The sequence below is a fragment of the Lepidochelys kempii genome, chromosome 2 (assembly GCF_965140265.1).
Source record: "Lepidochelys kempii isolate rLepKem1 chromosome 2, rLepKem1.hap2, whole genome shotgun sequence".
In the NCBI taxonomy this organism is placed as follows: Eukaryota; Metazoa; Chordata; order Testudines; family Cheloniidae; genus Lepidochelys; species Lepidochelys kempii.
Window position 1 is genome coordinate 267009046 of NC_133257.1, and position 16431 is coordinate 267025476.

The 16431-nt window shown below is 42.7% G+C and overlaps 1 protein-coding gene across 4 annotated transcripts in view; it reads right to left on the reverse strand.

Moving 5' to 3' along the window:
• Positions 1-16431, reverse strand: part of SMARCC1 (SWI/SNF related BAF chromatin remodeling complex subunit C1) — a 178314-nt gene that overhangs the window by 131200 nt on the left and 30683 nt on the right. For all 4 annotated transcript variants that reach the window (XM_073334923.1, XM_073334922.1, XM_073334925.1 and 1 more), the window contains 3 exons: positions 15258-15327; positions 10604-10673; positions 6840-6915 (listed from right to left, as the gene is read on the reverse strand). In XM_073334923.1, the coding sequence (XP_073191024.1) occupies positions 6840-6915; positions 10604-10673; positions 15258-15327 (216 nt within the window). The remainder of the gene's footprint in view (positions 1-6839; positions 6916-10603; positions 10674-15257; positions 15328-16431) is intronic.

The following is a 16431-nucleotide window of genomic DNA, read 5'->3' on the forward strand; positions in this document are numbered from 1 at the left end:
TCAAGCACTCCCCAATACATTCTATTCTCTGAACCGAGACAAGAATTGACTTTTATCAGCAGACCCAGTGCTCGGAAAGTGGTTTGGACTGTGCTGATGCTGTTCTGAACTTGAGCCTGCCAGCCTTTGATCAGCCAGTCATCAAGGTACAGGTAGACCTGGATGCCTCGCCATCTAAGGAAGGCTGCTACCTCCAAACATAGATTTAGTGAAAATCCAGGGGGGGGGGAGGGGAGACACAGGGGCGGGCACTGATAGGCTGAAGGGAAGAGTGGTGAACTGGTAGTGGTGCTGACCCTGAGACAAACCTGAGAAATCTTCTGTGACCACAGAAAATAGAAATGTGAAAATATACATCCTTTAAGTCAAGGATGGTGTAACAGTCTCCTGGATCCAGAGAGATAATGCGGAACCTGTTCCTTAAGGTATCTGTTGAGGTGACGCAGGTCCAGGATGGTTCAGATTTCCCCTTTGGCCTTTGGGATTAGGAAATATCAGGAATAAAAACCTCTTTCCTCTCAAATCTTGTTGAACACCTCCCCCACCCCCATTCGTAGGAGGGGCTGCACCTCCTAGGCGAGGAGATGCTCGTGAGAAGGATCCCTGAAGAAGGATGGGGAAGGAGAACTGGAGGGAGAGGCAGATGAAAATTGAAGGGTATAGCCAATTGTCACTGTACTTGGAACACAACAGTCCGATGTTATGTATGATCATGCTGGGCTAAAGTGTGACAGATGGTCCAAAAGTAAAAAGGGGAATGGATCCGAAATGGTGATTGGTACAGCAGCCTTGTGTGCACCTTCAAAACACCTGCTTGGGCCCCCTGGAGTACCTCTGAGACCCTGGCTGGGAGGCTGAGGTGGATGAGTGTGGTTAGCACCATTTATAACCTTTTCCTTTGTAGAGCTCTTATCTTGGAGGCACCGAGAAACAAGGAGGATGTTGGGGTCTGAAGTGCTTCCTGAAAGCCAGCAGAGCATAAAGGCCGAAAAATGGTAGGGTGGTCCTAGAGGAGCCTTCGGAGGGGAGGCCCTAGATGGACTGTTGGACCTTGTGAGAAAGCTCCAAGGACTGGAGCCAAGAACGCCACCTCACGGTGACAGTGGAGGCCACTGTCCTGGCTGTCACATTGACTGCATTCAGAGCCACCTGTAGAGAAGTTGTAGCCACATTTTTACCCTCTTCCAAGAGGGCAGCAAATTCTTGCCTTGCATCTTGGGGCAGGGAGTCTTTAAATTTAGCCAGTGAGTCCCACAGATTATAACTATCTCCCCAGCAAAGCTTGCTGGTTAGAGCTAGGTAGTTGAAGGCTACCTGTCTAATTAACCTTTCTTCCGAAAACGTTGTGCTCAAGTGGCCTTGCCTGTCCCTCATTTGCTGCAGCTGCCACCAGAGATCTTGGAGGATAGTGCGAGTACAAGTATTTGAACCCACTCACTGGCACATAATAATTTTTCTCTGCCCTCCGTGAGGCGGGGGAAGAGAAGGAGTTTGCCATAGGGTCTTGACTGGTCCAATCGCCACCTCATTGATGTGTAAGGCCACCTTAGAGGAAGCTACTGCAGCCAGGATCTCAGTAAGGCTGTGGGATGTCTCTTTAAGGTCCTCAATTTCCAGACTCAGGTTCGCAGCTACCCATTTCAAAAGGTCCTGATGGGCCCTGAAATCGCCCTGCAGAATCAGGCTATTGGGTCCTGTGAAAGCCTTGTGTGGAGAGGATGAGGAGGAAGTTTGCACAAGAGGAGGGGTTCCCTCTTCTTCCCCAGCCTCAGCGATGTCCAACCAGGGTTGGTACTAGAGTTGGGGTCTGATGCTGAGCAAGGAGGAGTGGTAGCGTGCCTCCCGGAAACAACCAAGTAGGAGCAATGGGAGGGAGGACCCAGTGCCAGGGGAAATCCCCAGCGGTTCCAGTACAGCCACTGCATTGGCCAGTGACCCATTGGGAGGACTGGTACTGAAGTCTGGTGGTGTATAGGTTGGATACCTGTGGTGAGCCTGAGGTTGCACATATGGTTCCCCTTTGGACTCAGAAGAGAGGTCTCTCTCAGAGACCATGGAGGAGTGGTAGCTGATTCTGCCACCATGTGATGCCCAGGTTCTGGGACCGGTGGCGGACCAGAGATGGTTGGGACACTGGGATCAGGGTTGGATTGCCTCTACAGGGTGCCAGGGGGCCCTGTGTTGGGAATGAGCCTGATGCCCTCTGTTGCTTCTTGATTCTGGACACTGGAGCTGGAGGGTGTCCCAACAGAGCTGGAGGGGACCGAGAGAGAAAGTAGGACCCTCGCTGCTTGAACAGCCTCTGAGATCGACGGAACAGCCAAGGTGGCTTCCGGTTATTGGCGGACGGTCCCACATCAGACTCATCACTCTAGGCAGAGTTGACAGTGCCATCATGGGCCTGGGAATGGAAGAGTGGCCTGGCACGGGTCTCACTGTGTTGCCTTCCCTCCCCGCACTTGTCTTTCTTCTTCACCCGTGAGTGCCGTCTGTTGGTGCGCTGCTTTTTGTGCTTTTTCCTTGGCACCTAGATAATAAATAGTGCCAGGAAGAGCTCGGTGCCAGAGCAGCACTTCACCCTAATGCCGAAATGCTTGGTGTCAGATCAGAGCACCTCTGCTCTGAGTCTGGTCTGAGGACAGCTTCCATGAAGACAGCCTTCAGCCTAATGTCTCTGCCCTCTTTAATGCATGGTCTGAAGTCCCGACAGATCTGGCACTTGTCCTTCATGTGAGTCTTCCACCAAGCACTTCAAGTAGTTGGAGTACGGATCACTCATGGGCATAGGTTTGCCATAGAAGGCATAAGGTTTGAAGCCCGTGGATCATGGCATGCCTGGCCCCTGGGGCGACTGAGTCCCTTGACGACAGGATCTATTTACACTATGTACAATAATATTAATTACAAAAACTATACATACTAAACTATGATAACTAAGAACAAAGAGCGAGAGTCCAAAACCCCTGGGAAGAAAGCCTTGCCAAAGCAAAAAGGGTTGGTCCAGCAACTGTCATGGGCGGTAAGAAGGAACTGAAAGCGTTCATGGCTGGCAGCACTCCTTATACTGGTGCATGAGCACACGGCTCCAGAGGGTGCTAGAGCCAGCCCAACGGATACCACTACGGGAAAAATCTATGGCAATGGTGCATGCAGTGTGCACACACCTAACATGGAATGGACATGAGCAAGCACTCAAAGAAAAAACAGTCTCAACAAAGCTGTGAGGTAAGTGAAATAAGGATCACATCACCATCACTGAAATACAGGTTTCAGAGTAACAGCCGTGTTAGTCTGCATTCGCAAAAAGAAAAGGAGTACTTGTGGCACCTTAGAGACTAATCAATTTATTTGAGCATAAGCTTTCGTGAGCTACAGCTCACTTCATCGGATGCATATTGTGGAAAGTGTAGAAGAACTTTTTATACACACAAAGCATGAAAAAATACCTCCCCCCACCCCTCTCCTGCTGGTAATAGCTTATCTAAAGTGATCGCTTTCCTTACAATGTGTATGATAATCAAGGTGGGCCATTTCCAGCACAAATCCAGGGTTTAACAAGAACGTCCGGGGGGGGCAGAGGGGGGTAGGAAAAAACAAGGGGAAATAGGTTACCTTGCATAATGACTTAGCCACTCCCAGTCTCTATTCAAGCCTAAGTTAATTGTATCCAATTTGCAAATGAATTCCAATTCAGCAGTCTCTCACTGGAGTCTGGATTTGAAGTTTTTTTGTTGTAATATCGCAACTTTCATGTCTGTAATCGCGTGACCAGAGAGATTGAAGTGTTCTCCCACTGTTTTATGAATGTTATAATTCTTGACATCTGATTTGTGTCCATTTATTCTTTTACGTAGAGACTGTCCAGTTTGACCAATGTACATGGCAGAGGGGCATTGCTTGCACATGATGGCATATATCACACTGGTGGATGTGCAGGTGAATGAGCCTCTGATAGTGTGGCTGATGTTATTAGGCCCTGTGATGGTGTCCCCTGAATAGATATGTGGGCACAGTTGGCAGCGGACTTTGTTGCAAGGATAGGTTCCTGGGTTAGTGGTTCTGTTGTGTGGTATGTGGTTGCTGGTGAGTATTTGCTTCAGGTTGTGGGGCTGTCTGTAGGCAAGGACTGGCCTGTCTCCCAAGATTTGTGAGTGTGTTGGGTCATCCTTCAGGATAGGTTGTAGATCCTTAATAATGCATTGGAGGGGTTTTAGTTGGGGGCTGAAGGTGACGGCTAGTGGCGTTCTGTTATTTTCTTTGTTAGGCCTGTCCTGTAGTAGGTGACTTCTGGGAACTCTTCTGGCTCTATCAGTTTCTTCACTTCCGCAGGTGGGTACTGTAGTTGTAAGAATGCTTGATAGAGATCTTGTAGGTGTTTGTCTCTGTCTGAGGGGTTGGAGAAAAAACCTGGATTTGTGCTGGAAATGGCCCAACTTGATTATCATACACATTGTAAGGAGAGTGATCACTTTAGATAAGCTATTACCAGCAGGAGAGTGGGGTGGGGGGAGGTATTTTTCATGCTTTGTGTGTATAAAAAGATCTTCTATACTTTCCACAGTATGCATCCGATGAAGTGAGCTGAAGCTCACGAAAGCTTATGCTCAAATAAATTGGTTAGTCTCTAAGGTGCCAAAAGTACTCCTTTTCTTTTTACTGAAATACAGCTACCTCTTGGATGAGACAAATTAGTTCTCAGAGAACCTTGCAATGCTACATAACAATTGTGGGAAGTGAAAGTGCAAGGCAATTTTAGACGAGAAATAAAAATCAGCAGACCTGGAATTTGCCTCTATTACAATGCCCCAGGGGCATTGATTCAAGTACTACAGAAAGTGGTATTGGGGATTCAAAAAGAACCAAATAAGTGTTTTTTCAGAAAGAGTCTAGATAGCCATCTGTCTTGGATTGTTTAGACACAACAAACCCTGCATCTTGGCAAGGGGTTAGACTAGATGACTTGATGGTTCTATGAATGCCCAATATGCTGTTAAAGGAGCTGTAATACTGGAATTGCCAACTTTCAGAGGAGACACTATGAAGGGATGAAACAGACAGGAAAGGGTTATGAGTTGCTTGCCTGTCACATAACTCAGCTGGGATTAAAGAAAGGGGTGTGTCATTCTTTCAGGACTAAGAGGCTAGGGGAAAGACCTCTGGGTCTGCAGCATGCTTTGATCAGGGGAATTTATTTGTTTTGTGTTACTTCATATTTTGTGTTTTTTTTTAAAAAAAACCCACAAAGTTATGCCCTTAGGCAAGGGCCTGAAACAGACTCCGCGAGCACGGCACTGATGTTTCCTGGGCTGGAGAGATACTGATTACCTTTGGGGATTAAAAATACCATGGCACTTTTTCAGAGAGTCTAAACCAAAAGGGACCCACTGTGTTAATCTAGTCTGACCTCCTGTATAACGCAGGCCACAGAACTTCCCCGAAATAATTCCTAAAGCAGATCTTTCAGAAAAAAGTCCAATCTTGATTTAAAAATTGTCAGTGACAGAAAATCCACCACAACCCCTGGTAAATTGTTCCAATGGTTAGTTTACTCTCACTGTTATAAATGTATACCTCACTTCCAGTCTGAATTTGTTTAGCTTCAACTTTCCAGCCACTGGATTGTGTTATAAACCTTTCTTTTTGAGATTGAGGAGCCCATTATTAAATATTTGTCCCCCATGTAGGGACTTACAGACTAATCAAGTCACCCCTTAAATTTTCTCTTTGTTAAGCTAATTAGATAAGCTCCTTGAGTCTATCACTATAAGGTACGTTTTCTAATTCTTTAATCATTCTTGTGGCTCTTCTCTGAACCCTCTCTAATTTATCAGCTTCCTTCTTTAATTGCGGACACAAAATGGTACACAGCATTCCAACAGTGGTTGCACCAACGTCAAATACAAAGGTAAAGTAAGCGCTCTACTCCTACTTGAGATTCCTGTTTATGCAACCAAGGATTGCATTAGCCCTTTTGATCACAGCACTGGGAGCACACATTCAGGTAATTATCTACCACAACCCCCAAATCTTTCTCAAAGTCACTGCTTCCCAGGATGATAATCATACTCCTGGGGGATTCTATTTAACATTTACATTACAGTAATGCCCAGGGACCAACCAAATCAGGGTCCAATCATAAGGATGCTACCCTCATGTTCTAGGCAGATCTCAGTTTGTATATTACAGTCTATCCAAGTTTCCCCTGAAATTTGATCACAAATGGTATTTTTCCACTCTCAGTCCTAAACGGTTGTATGATGATGCTATGCCCAACTAAACAGTTGCTAGGTTCTACCTCAGCAGTGGCTGAAATTTAGTGGTGAGTAAAGAGATTCTCATAGTACAGAGCACTTTGAATGAGGCCTAATTAAATGTAAGAGATTATCCTTGGCATAACAGGGATGTGTTATTTCCTCTTTCCCGTTCTTTATAATCACCAGAAGCAACATTTGGGTCATCTCCAAACCAAAGAAATGTGGGTGTTTTATATGTTAATTGTGATACTAAAAATATTGATTTTGACTTTTTCCATGTAAGTGGGAAAGACTGCATGCACATGCATCTGTCGTTAGATGTTTGGCTGCATGTGTCTGTTCTTTTTGTGTGCTGTACTGACTCTGGCCAAATAGCCCATACAACAGGCTCTGATCGAACTGCTCGATAAATCCACAGACTCAGTTTTTAGCCTCAGGTTCATACCAGGCCTTTAACACAAGGCCTTATATCTCAGGCCGTCTTTCTATTACATCTTCATCCTTTCAAAACACCCTCCAGAACAGCACCTCAGGATACAACATACTTAAATAGCACTTCAGAACAATTTTCTTAAAGGCTCTCACCTTCCATGGTTTTTCTGGAATTGGAGCATCTTCAATTTCAGCTTCAATGTCACTAGCATGAACCCAAGTATCATAGCTAAAAGGGAAATCAGAAGAGAAAAAATGAATTGGTCCTCTAGGTTGTTCATCCCAAAAACCACTGGCAAGAGCGTTTGTTGAGCCATCAAAGCATGTTCAAATCATACCACTAGGACAGAATGGTGTCAAGTTATTTTCTATCATAAGAAAATTTGCTGGCTTCTCTCAGAGGAATATTAAAAAAAATGCAGTGGAAAAAGGAGTGATTCAATGCAACTGATGCAATACAGAAATTTAAATTTCTGAGTTAGAAATTTATAAAAGCTCACGAACAGTAAATTATATATTTTCTGATAATTTCAGGTTTCGGTGGTGTTTAAGGAATTCCTAAGTGAATTCTTATTTCTCTGCACCATTAATTTACTAAGTTGCTCCCATGTTTCTTAACCTTATCGATTTTAATTAAGATTCATTAGACTCCGAAAATAAAAGGCAGCAATATAATCTTTCCCACAAGCCTCTAGTTCTATAGAATCCATCTGACCATTATTTTCCTGTTTCACCAAATTACGTGCCATCCCAAAAAATGGTCACTTGCAACAGTTCAACCGAAAAAAAGTCAGATAACTTTGTAATCAACACTAGGCATGTGATAAAGACCCAAGCAGGCCACAGCATTTCTTTGCTCTCACTTTAATTGGCTGGATTATCTGATTTTTATATGGACACAGTTGGTACGCAGAACTGAATATAACTGATGTAAAAATAAAAGTGTACTAAAAATGCTTTATTGCAAAATGAAGAAGTAATTAGGAAGTGTGGTCCCATCCCTCCCACCTGCGAATTTGGTGTTCACTTCTACTGGACACATACACACAACCCCTGTTGAAATCAACGAGTCCTGCAAGCATACCACAACGGACATTTTGGCCCTAGGAAGGGATTTTTTTCAATAGAAATTTTTACATTTAGGTTTGCAGATTCCTAGTGCAAAGGCCATTTACACCAAGCTGTCATTGAAATCTACACAGTTCCATGGGAAAATTTAGATTTACTTTCATGCTGGTTATTGGATGGCTGTAATGGGCATGATTATAAACAAATTCTTATCTACTGTAAATTTTCATCTCATATTCACACTACATAGTATGGTGCAATTACACTCTAAACAGTGCCTTTGAGAAATAAGTTGGTGGGGTTGTATATTTAATAACTTTCAATCCAATTAGGTCAATATATAAAAGTGTGGGTTTTTTTTTTTTTTTTTTAAATATTAAGCATACACACAACCAACACAGAAAGCTACCTGGGATCTGAAAATGTAGTTGTGTTCTGCCTCTTACATCACACCATCAGTAATAAAGATCCTCAGCTAACAGCTGTAGTTAATTGTGGTTTTAACAAAGAGGGCAATTAATCATTGGAACAAATTAACAGAGAAGTGGTGGATTTGCCATTTCTTGGTATCTTCAAATCAATTTCAGGAAGATATGCTTTAGTCAAACACAAGTTATTGGGCTTGATATGGGGTAGCTGGGTGAAGTTTAATGGCCTGTGATATACAGGAGGTCAGACTAGATGATCTAAGGGGCTCTTCTGGTTTTATGATCTATGAAAATATAAAATGGGATTAGACAGTGACACACAAAATGGGAAATGACTGCCTAGGAAGGAGTCCTAGCTGGGATGATTTAATTGGGGATTGGTCCTGCTTTTGAGCAGGGGGTTGGACTAGATGACCTCCTGAGGTCCCTTCCAACCCTGACATTCTATGATTCTATGAGTACTGCAGAAAGAGATCTGGATATCACAGTGGATCACAAAATAAATATGAGTCACAGTGTCACACTGTGCCAAAAAAAGCAAACATCATCCCGGGATGCATTAGCAGGAATATTGTAAGCAAGACACAAGAAGTAATGCTTCTGCTCTACTCTGTGCTGATTGGGACTCAACTGGATTATTGTGTCCAGTTCTGGGCACCATATTTCAGGAAAGATGTGGACAAACTGCAGAAGTCCAGAGAACAACAACAAAAATGACGAAAGGTCTAGCAAACATGACCTATGAGGGAAGATTGAAAAAAAATAAAAATAAAAATAGGCCTTTAATCTGGAGAAGAAAAGATTGAGCGGGGACATACCAGTTTTCAAGTTCATAAAGGGTTCTTACAAGGAGGAGGGAGAAAAATTGTTCTTTTTAACCTCTGAGGATAGGACAAGCAGCAATGGGCTTAAATTGCAGCACGGGAGGTTTAGGTTGGACATTAGGAAAGACTTCCTATCTGCTAGGGTGGCTAAGCACTGGAATAAATTGCCTAGGGAGGTTGTGGAATCTCCATCATTGGAGATTTTTGAGAGGAGGTTAGACAAACACCTGTCAGGGACCGTCTAGACTCTAGATCAGTGGTTCTTAACCTTTACTGCAGCCTGCACCCCTTTGGTTCTCAAAATATGTTCTCGCGTCCCTTATCAAAAATCCAAATATGTTCTCGCAGCCCTTATCAAAAATCTTTGAAGTAGGTTAGTTCTTTAAACTTAGATATATTTTTTGCTTGTATATTACAGTAATAGTTTAAAAATGTATAATGTTAATAAATACATAGGTTTGATGAAACAAAGTAGTTGTACTTATGTGCCTGTGCTTAATTTGTGTTTTCGATGATTTACCTTCTAAAAAAAAGCCTGGCATGTCTCGCATCCCCAGAAAGGGCATTTCGCACCCCCAAGGGGCGTGCACCTCAGGTTAAGAACCACTGCTCTAGATAATACTTAGCCCTGCCTTGACTGCAGGGGACTGGACTATCCTACGATTCTATGAAAAGGCACTGGACTGGGACTCAGGAGATTCAGGGTAAATTACGAGGTCTATCACAGACATTGAAGGAAAAGGTGCCATATCACCAGTCCATAACCACTGGCAGTATCACACTGAGCAGCTGTATTACAGTGTAGATTTTATTCTTACGCTACGTCTACATTATGGAGCTTATGCTGGCATAGCCCTCTACAGTAGACACAGCCTATACTGACAGAAGTTTTTCTGCTGGTGTAGGACCACCACCTCTCTGAACTGCATTAGCTACATTAACATAACTGTGCCTACACTGGAGATTTTGTCAGCATAGCTCTGTTGATCAGGGGTGTGTTTTAGTCACACCGACACACACAGCTATGCCAATATAACTTTCAAGTATTATTAGAATGAACAAACTCTCTTTTCTCTAGTTCTGGGTACTGCAAGAATTACTAAGTCACTAGGAGCCCATACAGCATGAGACTAATACTCTGTGTGTTGGGTGTTCTAGCCTGTGTTGTACAGTCATTAAAAAACACCTGAAACAATCCAATCAGATGGTGTGCAAAATGGTGAAAATAAGTGCGTGTGTGGGGGAGGAGGGATGTTTAAACTTTTCTTTTACATGAAACTAACGGGCCTGACCCTGTGGCATTATTCTGTAGGACTAGAAAAGAAGAGCACAAGTACAGACCATACAAAGCTGGGATGTCACCATTTTGTTCTGAAAAACAATGTGCAAGTTCACTAAACTTAATCACAGCTGCAGAGCAGAAGGTGGTTTGACATCAGGAGAAATAAGACCCACTAAAGTAAGAGGAACAGTTCATCTGTATGAGATGGATTAAATCATCTGCAATTTCAAACTTCTAAGATTTAACACTTCTCTTTTTTAACAAGCTTTTTCAGGATTTAGAGATGAAGGTTCTCTCCCCTCCTCCTTTCTTTACCTGTCTGGGTAAAAGCCCCAGTGCACCAACACCTGCTTATCTTTCTTCATCACAGGTCTCAACCATTCATCTGCAAAATGAAAAAAAAAAAAAAAAAAAAAAAAAAGAAAAGTCAGATTGAGATAGTAAGCTAACTCAAGCAGAGTGGCTTTGCCATAATAAGAGCAGGATTTATTTCAGGCACCTCTACCAAATGTCAAAGGAGGCAGGGAAGCTGCAGGTTGTTTTTTAAGATACTTTTTTTAATTGAGCTACAGTGTGCTCAGGGTAAGCAGCAAGATTAGCTTTCGTCTGGACTCTCATCTGTCCTAAAAACCCTACTCCTGGCCTTTGGACAAGATCTGCAGTGGGCCATTAGAAATGCAAGATCCACAGTCCTGAGTAGCAGAATGAGATAGGTAAAGAATAGAGCTGCTGCAAACATAGGGCACCTGAGCAGCCTTGTTGCCACACTACAACTTAGTCTTTTTTTTTTTAAACAAAGGCCTATTGTATTCCTTTTAGGCCCCTATAGATTCATAAATGGACCCACTGCCAATTTGTCCACAAGAATAAACCCACTTGAAGAGTTTAAGTCTCCATTGCTGACACTGCAGACTTTAACCCTGAGGTCACTGGCTAATCCCCAGAGTTTTAGCACCCTGGTGACTGATCAGTGTGTAAAGGCTTGAAAGTGGTCACTTGAAGGCACTGTACTAGAAGAGGGGGAGGATTTCCAGCTGATGGGAAGTAGAGGTGGGTTAAGACTTGCCTGCCCTTGAAAACTCTCCCTCACCCAGCCTGCCCCCCACCTCCCCGATTCTAGCTGGTCATCTCTCCCTGCCTGCTGCTAGTTTCTAACTCTAACTTACCAGGCTGAGAACCTGGTATGGAGCATAGAACATCTCCTGCAGTACAAGGTTCAGTAAGGGGCTGCTTAAGAGGCAGAAGTAAGGTGGAGAAAGCCAGGAAGTCTAGTTCCCCAGGACAAATATATCTGTTCTAACTACTGTAAGGTTTGTAGCCCAACCCTTTCCCTCCAGAGGTTTTTCTTGTCAATTGGAAAATATCTATCCCCCCACCCCTCCCCACTGTGTCGTTGTCAGAGCTCTGAATAGCCTGTCACTCATTCCCCTAGTTTGATTTACACCCATCAGCCTGTTTCACAGGAATTAAACTTCCAGATAAGGTGTTCCAGATACAATCCTTAAAAATGCTCCTTTTTCAGGAAGATGGTTTTGAAGGGGGAAATACTAGCCTTACACGAGGGAAAAGTCATAGATTCTAAAGCAAGAGGGGACCATTGTGATCATCTATTTGACCTCCTATATAATGCAGGCTATAGAACATCCCCAAAATAATTCCTAACACAACTTTTAGGAAAAGTGTGTGCTAACTTAGCAGAACTTCTAAGGCAATGCTGACCTAGTGAGACTAGTAATCCAGTTCTTGTTTCCTTCATGCAGAACGCTATTACTAAGACACCTGTAATGACAATTGGTGCGTGGATACTGGCCAAACCAGGGACAATGAAAATGAGTTTTTGCTTATCTTGCAGTAAGAGCGTGAGCATGGTTCCAATACAGTTAGATAGGTATCTGGCACTACAGAGTCAATAGTGGTTTTTCTGAATGATGCTAGCTGTTTCTAAAAGGTGTCTTAAAATATTCATTCCCCCCCACCCCCCAATGGCATTGGAGAAGGGGGAGAGGCATTTAGAAATTTGGAGAACACTACCCAAACTGATTTTTTAAATGTAGGTTAGCTTGCGAGTCTGAACTATGCAACAGTATTTCTTGAGTTCATGGCTCCATTGCAGTCATGCTGTCCCTGAAGCTCAATAAAGTCAGGACTTAAACAGAGCCATGTATCTCTATCTAAGAATATAGTTGCAAATTCGCCAAAGATGTCAAACTGCACTCATCCCTATTCAGGAAGCAAATGGATTAAAGAGAGCTTCTGAACACAAATGAGGTAGTTATGTACCAGCATTATGTCCCTTGGAGTGCAAAACACATTCAATAAGGGATGCGAAAGGATAAAACACAACATGCTGCAGTCTACACAGGGCTAAACACTCCCATCTAGTGGAAATCCGGTGTCAGGACATAACACTATTTCAGCTTTCTTTGTGATATAGTGCATCAGGGAAATCCAGTCCCACAGAAAAAGTTAAATTGGAAAATGAAATTTGAAAAAGGCACTTTCTGTTGTCTCATCTTAATAAGTAAGGCTCTTTAATAGCTAGCTAGATGTTGTATGATATAAGCATGATAAAATGCTTCTAGATCAACTATGTAACATCAGATGATAATCTCAATTAGAACTGCAATATGATCTTTATTTATCTAATCCACTCATTTCATTAAAAAAGGGAAGGAGGAGGATCCTGGGAACTACAGGCCAGTCAGCCTCACCTCAGTCCCTGGAAAAATCATGGAGCAGGTCCTTCAGGAATCAATTCTGAAGCACTTAGAGGAGAGGAAAGTGATCAGGAACAGTCAGCATGGATTCACCAAGGGCAAGTCATGCCTGACTAATCTAATTGCCTTCTATGACAAAATAACTGGCTCTGTGGATGAGGGGAAAGCGGTGGACGTGTTGTTCCTTGATTTTAGCAAAGCTTTTGACACGGTCTCCCACAGTATTCTTGCCAGCAAGTTAAAGAAGTATGGGCTGCATGAATGGACTATAAGGTGGATAGAAAGTTGTCTAGATTGTCGGGCTCAACGGGTAGTGATCAATAGTTCCATGTCTAGTTAGCAGCTGGTATCAAGTGGAGTGCCCCAAGGGTTGGTCCTGGGGCCGGTTTTGTTCAGTATCTTCATAAATGATCTGGAGGATGGTATGGATTGCACCCTCAGCAAGTTTGCAGATGACACTGGGAGGAGAGGTAGATATGCTGGAGGGTAGGGATAGGATAGAGAGGGACCTAGACAAATTAGAGGATTTGGCCAAAAGAAATCTGATGAGGTTCAACAAGGACAAGTGCAGAGTCCTGCACTTAGGACGGAAGAACCCCATTCACCGCTACAGACTAGGGACCGAATGGCTCGGCAGCAGTTCTGCAGAAAAGGACCTAGGGGTTACAGTGGACGAGAAGCTGGATATGAGTCAACAGTGTTCCCTTGTTGCCAAGAAGGCCAAGGCATTTTGGGATGTATAAGTAGGGGCATTGCCAGCAGATCGAGGGACGTGATCGTTCCCCTCTATGCGACATTGGTGAGGCCTCATCTGGAGTACTGTGTCCAATTTTGGGCCCCACACTACAAGGATGTGGAAAAATTGGAAAACGTCCAGCGGAGGGCAACAAAAACGATTAGGGGACTGGAACACATGACTTATGAGGAGAGGCTGAGGGAACTGGGATTGTTTAGTCTGCGGAAGAGAAGAATGAGTGGGGATTTGATAGCTGCTTTCAACTACTTGAAAGGAGGTTCCAAAGAGCATGGATCTAGACTGTTCTCAGTGGTAGCTGATGACAGAACAAGGAGTAATGGTCTCAAGTTGGAGTGGGGGAGGTTTAAGTTGGATATTAGGAAAAACTTTTTCACTACGAGGGTGGTGAAATACTGGAATGCGTTACTTAGGGAGGCGGTGGAATCTCCTTCCTTAGATATTTTTAAGGTCAGGCTTGACAAAGCCGTGGCTGGGATGATTTAGCTGGGGATTGGTCCTGCTTTGAGCAAAGGGTTGGACTAGATGACCTCCTGAGGTCCCTTCCAACCCTGATATTCTATGATTCTATGATTAATTTTCATTGATATTGCTTTCACTGCCACTTGTGGCTTAACCAATTCAGACATGCACCGGGAAGCAAGGATGCTAACTACACTTCTATCCCTATGAAACTATACAAAGTAGTTTTTAATTCTTACGTGTTTTATTTTGGCTCCAGTGTTCTCTACCACAGATCTAGCTCTGTTTCTTAAGAGGTACGATTAGGAAAGCAAAACATTTAACCTTTTTACCTATTCTTATATACTATCAATCCTGTCTCAAGTTAGTTTTCAGTGTCATTTTTGTACTTAGTCCTGGTAGTGTTGATGTGGAGCTATTTTATCACAATCCCACTGAATACGAGTTGAAATACATAATTTTGTATGGATTAGCTCTGCCACCCAGAGATCAGGGGCAAAAACAAATCACCAAGGTGAAGTCACTGGGAGAGGTGGTCCATGGTAGGTTCAGTCTCAAGGCCTGCTTACACCACCAATTCGTAAAAATTTTGTAATCTATGACCACTCCTTCCTTTGGCTTTTTCATAGTCTTGATTTTCCTTTGCATCTCCTCTAGATTATAAATTCTGAAGCATGGAATGTGATAATCTGTTGTACATAGCACCAAGTTTTACGCTGCCAGCGCTTAATGCTAACAGCACAGACTTTCACTCAATCAAGGCCTACATCATCATCATATGCTTTCCAGAAAATATAGTTCCAGATCTATAAAAAAAACACTCATTGTACCCCAACCCCCCACCCCCATATTGTGACGCAGGACATTTAGGACTACAAACCATTTAAAGTCAAATCTTGAAAGTTATTGCTTTCTGAACAACTCTCAGTATTAAGCTGAGTGCATCTTCGTACCTAGTGGTTTTGTATAGCAACCATCACTTTAGCAGTTAAGTGTTTTAGTTACAAGATTCATAGACAAACTCTGTATGATTTACCATCATCCAGTGAGGTAGGATTAGGATAAATATGGTGGGTGGCCTTTGCCTTCTCATCAGTGACGGTTCCCTATGGAAAAAAGTGAAACACTGCTTGAGAATCCATAGCTACACAGAAATAACTTCCTCCTACAAACAGAAAAAACTTTCTATTTCAGAAACATTAGTGGGTGATTTTAGTTATAATATAGTAAGATCCAGAACCTAGGTGGCTCAACCCTATTACTTCCAATAGTCTAAAGGTATCAGAATAGGAGGTTACTCTTCATCTTTTGGAGGCTACCTCTTTCCCCTAGCTGTGCTTTGCTATATTTTCAGAAGGGTTGCTTCAGGCACACCATCCTGCCTCCACCTGGTATCGCCTTGGCCCTTCTCACCTCCGTCTTTCCTTTCCTCTCACTGCTATTCTCTTTCTTTCCTCATCCTTCTCTTTCCCAAATCTCAGTCTATGCAAGTCTATTGTGTACATTCCTATGAGAAGATACCCATAACTGTGTTTAAATATAAACACACTTTGCTTCAAACTGTAATTTTAAAGGGACACTGTCAACTTGATTTTTTTTTTTTAAAAATAGACTAAAAAAATTCCGGTTTCTGAGGGAGCCTCCTTTAAATAGTAGGTCCTGAACTTTAAACAAACCTAAAAAGAGAGTTCCTTTAAAAAAAATTAGGGCTGTTCTGCTCCCCCTTCAATGTTTAAAAGGATCTGTTTAACAAGGGAAAAGACAAATATGAAAGAGAAAACAATGACACTGACAATACTCAAAGCTCTGTCAAATGCTCATAGTAAATTATAAAAGATACGCTATTTTCACTGACTACTTTGTCAGAGTAATTTTAGGTGTTACTTGTAACTGTAAAAGATAAACGTCTGTCTGAAATTGTCTGTATTTTCAAGTCGATAGTGTCCATTTAAATATTATAATAGTCAACTGTTTATTATTTTTTTAAAATTAGATATTTGTTAACCGAGGATGCCATATTGCTTGCATGGTGTATCTATAAATACAAAATTGCCTTTCCTCTGCACTAAAAACATCAAGATTATCCAACATAATACACAGAGCCTTATAGTCACTACACAGCAGAAAGAATCACACCCAAGGGACAATCGGACTCTACAGATATATTTCTTCAAAATCTATTGAATTTTTCTTAGGTGGAGGGAGATGTA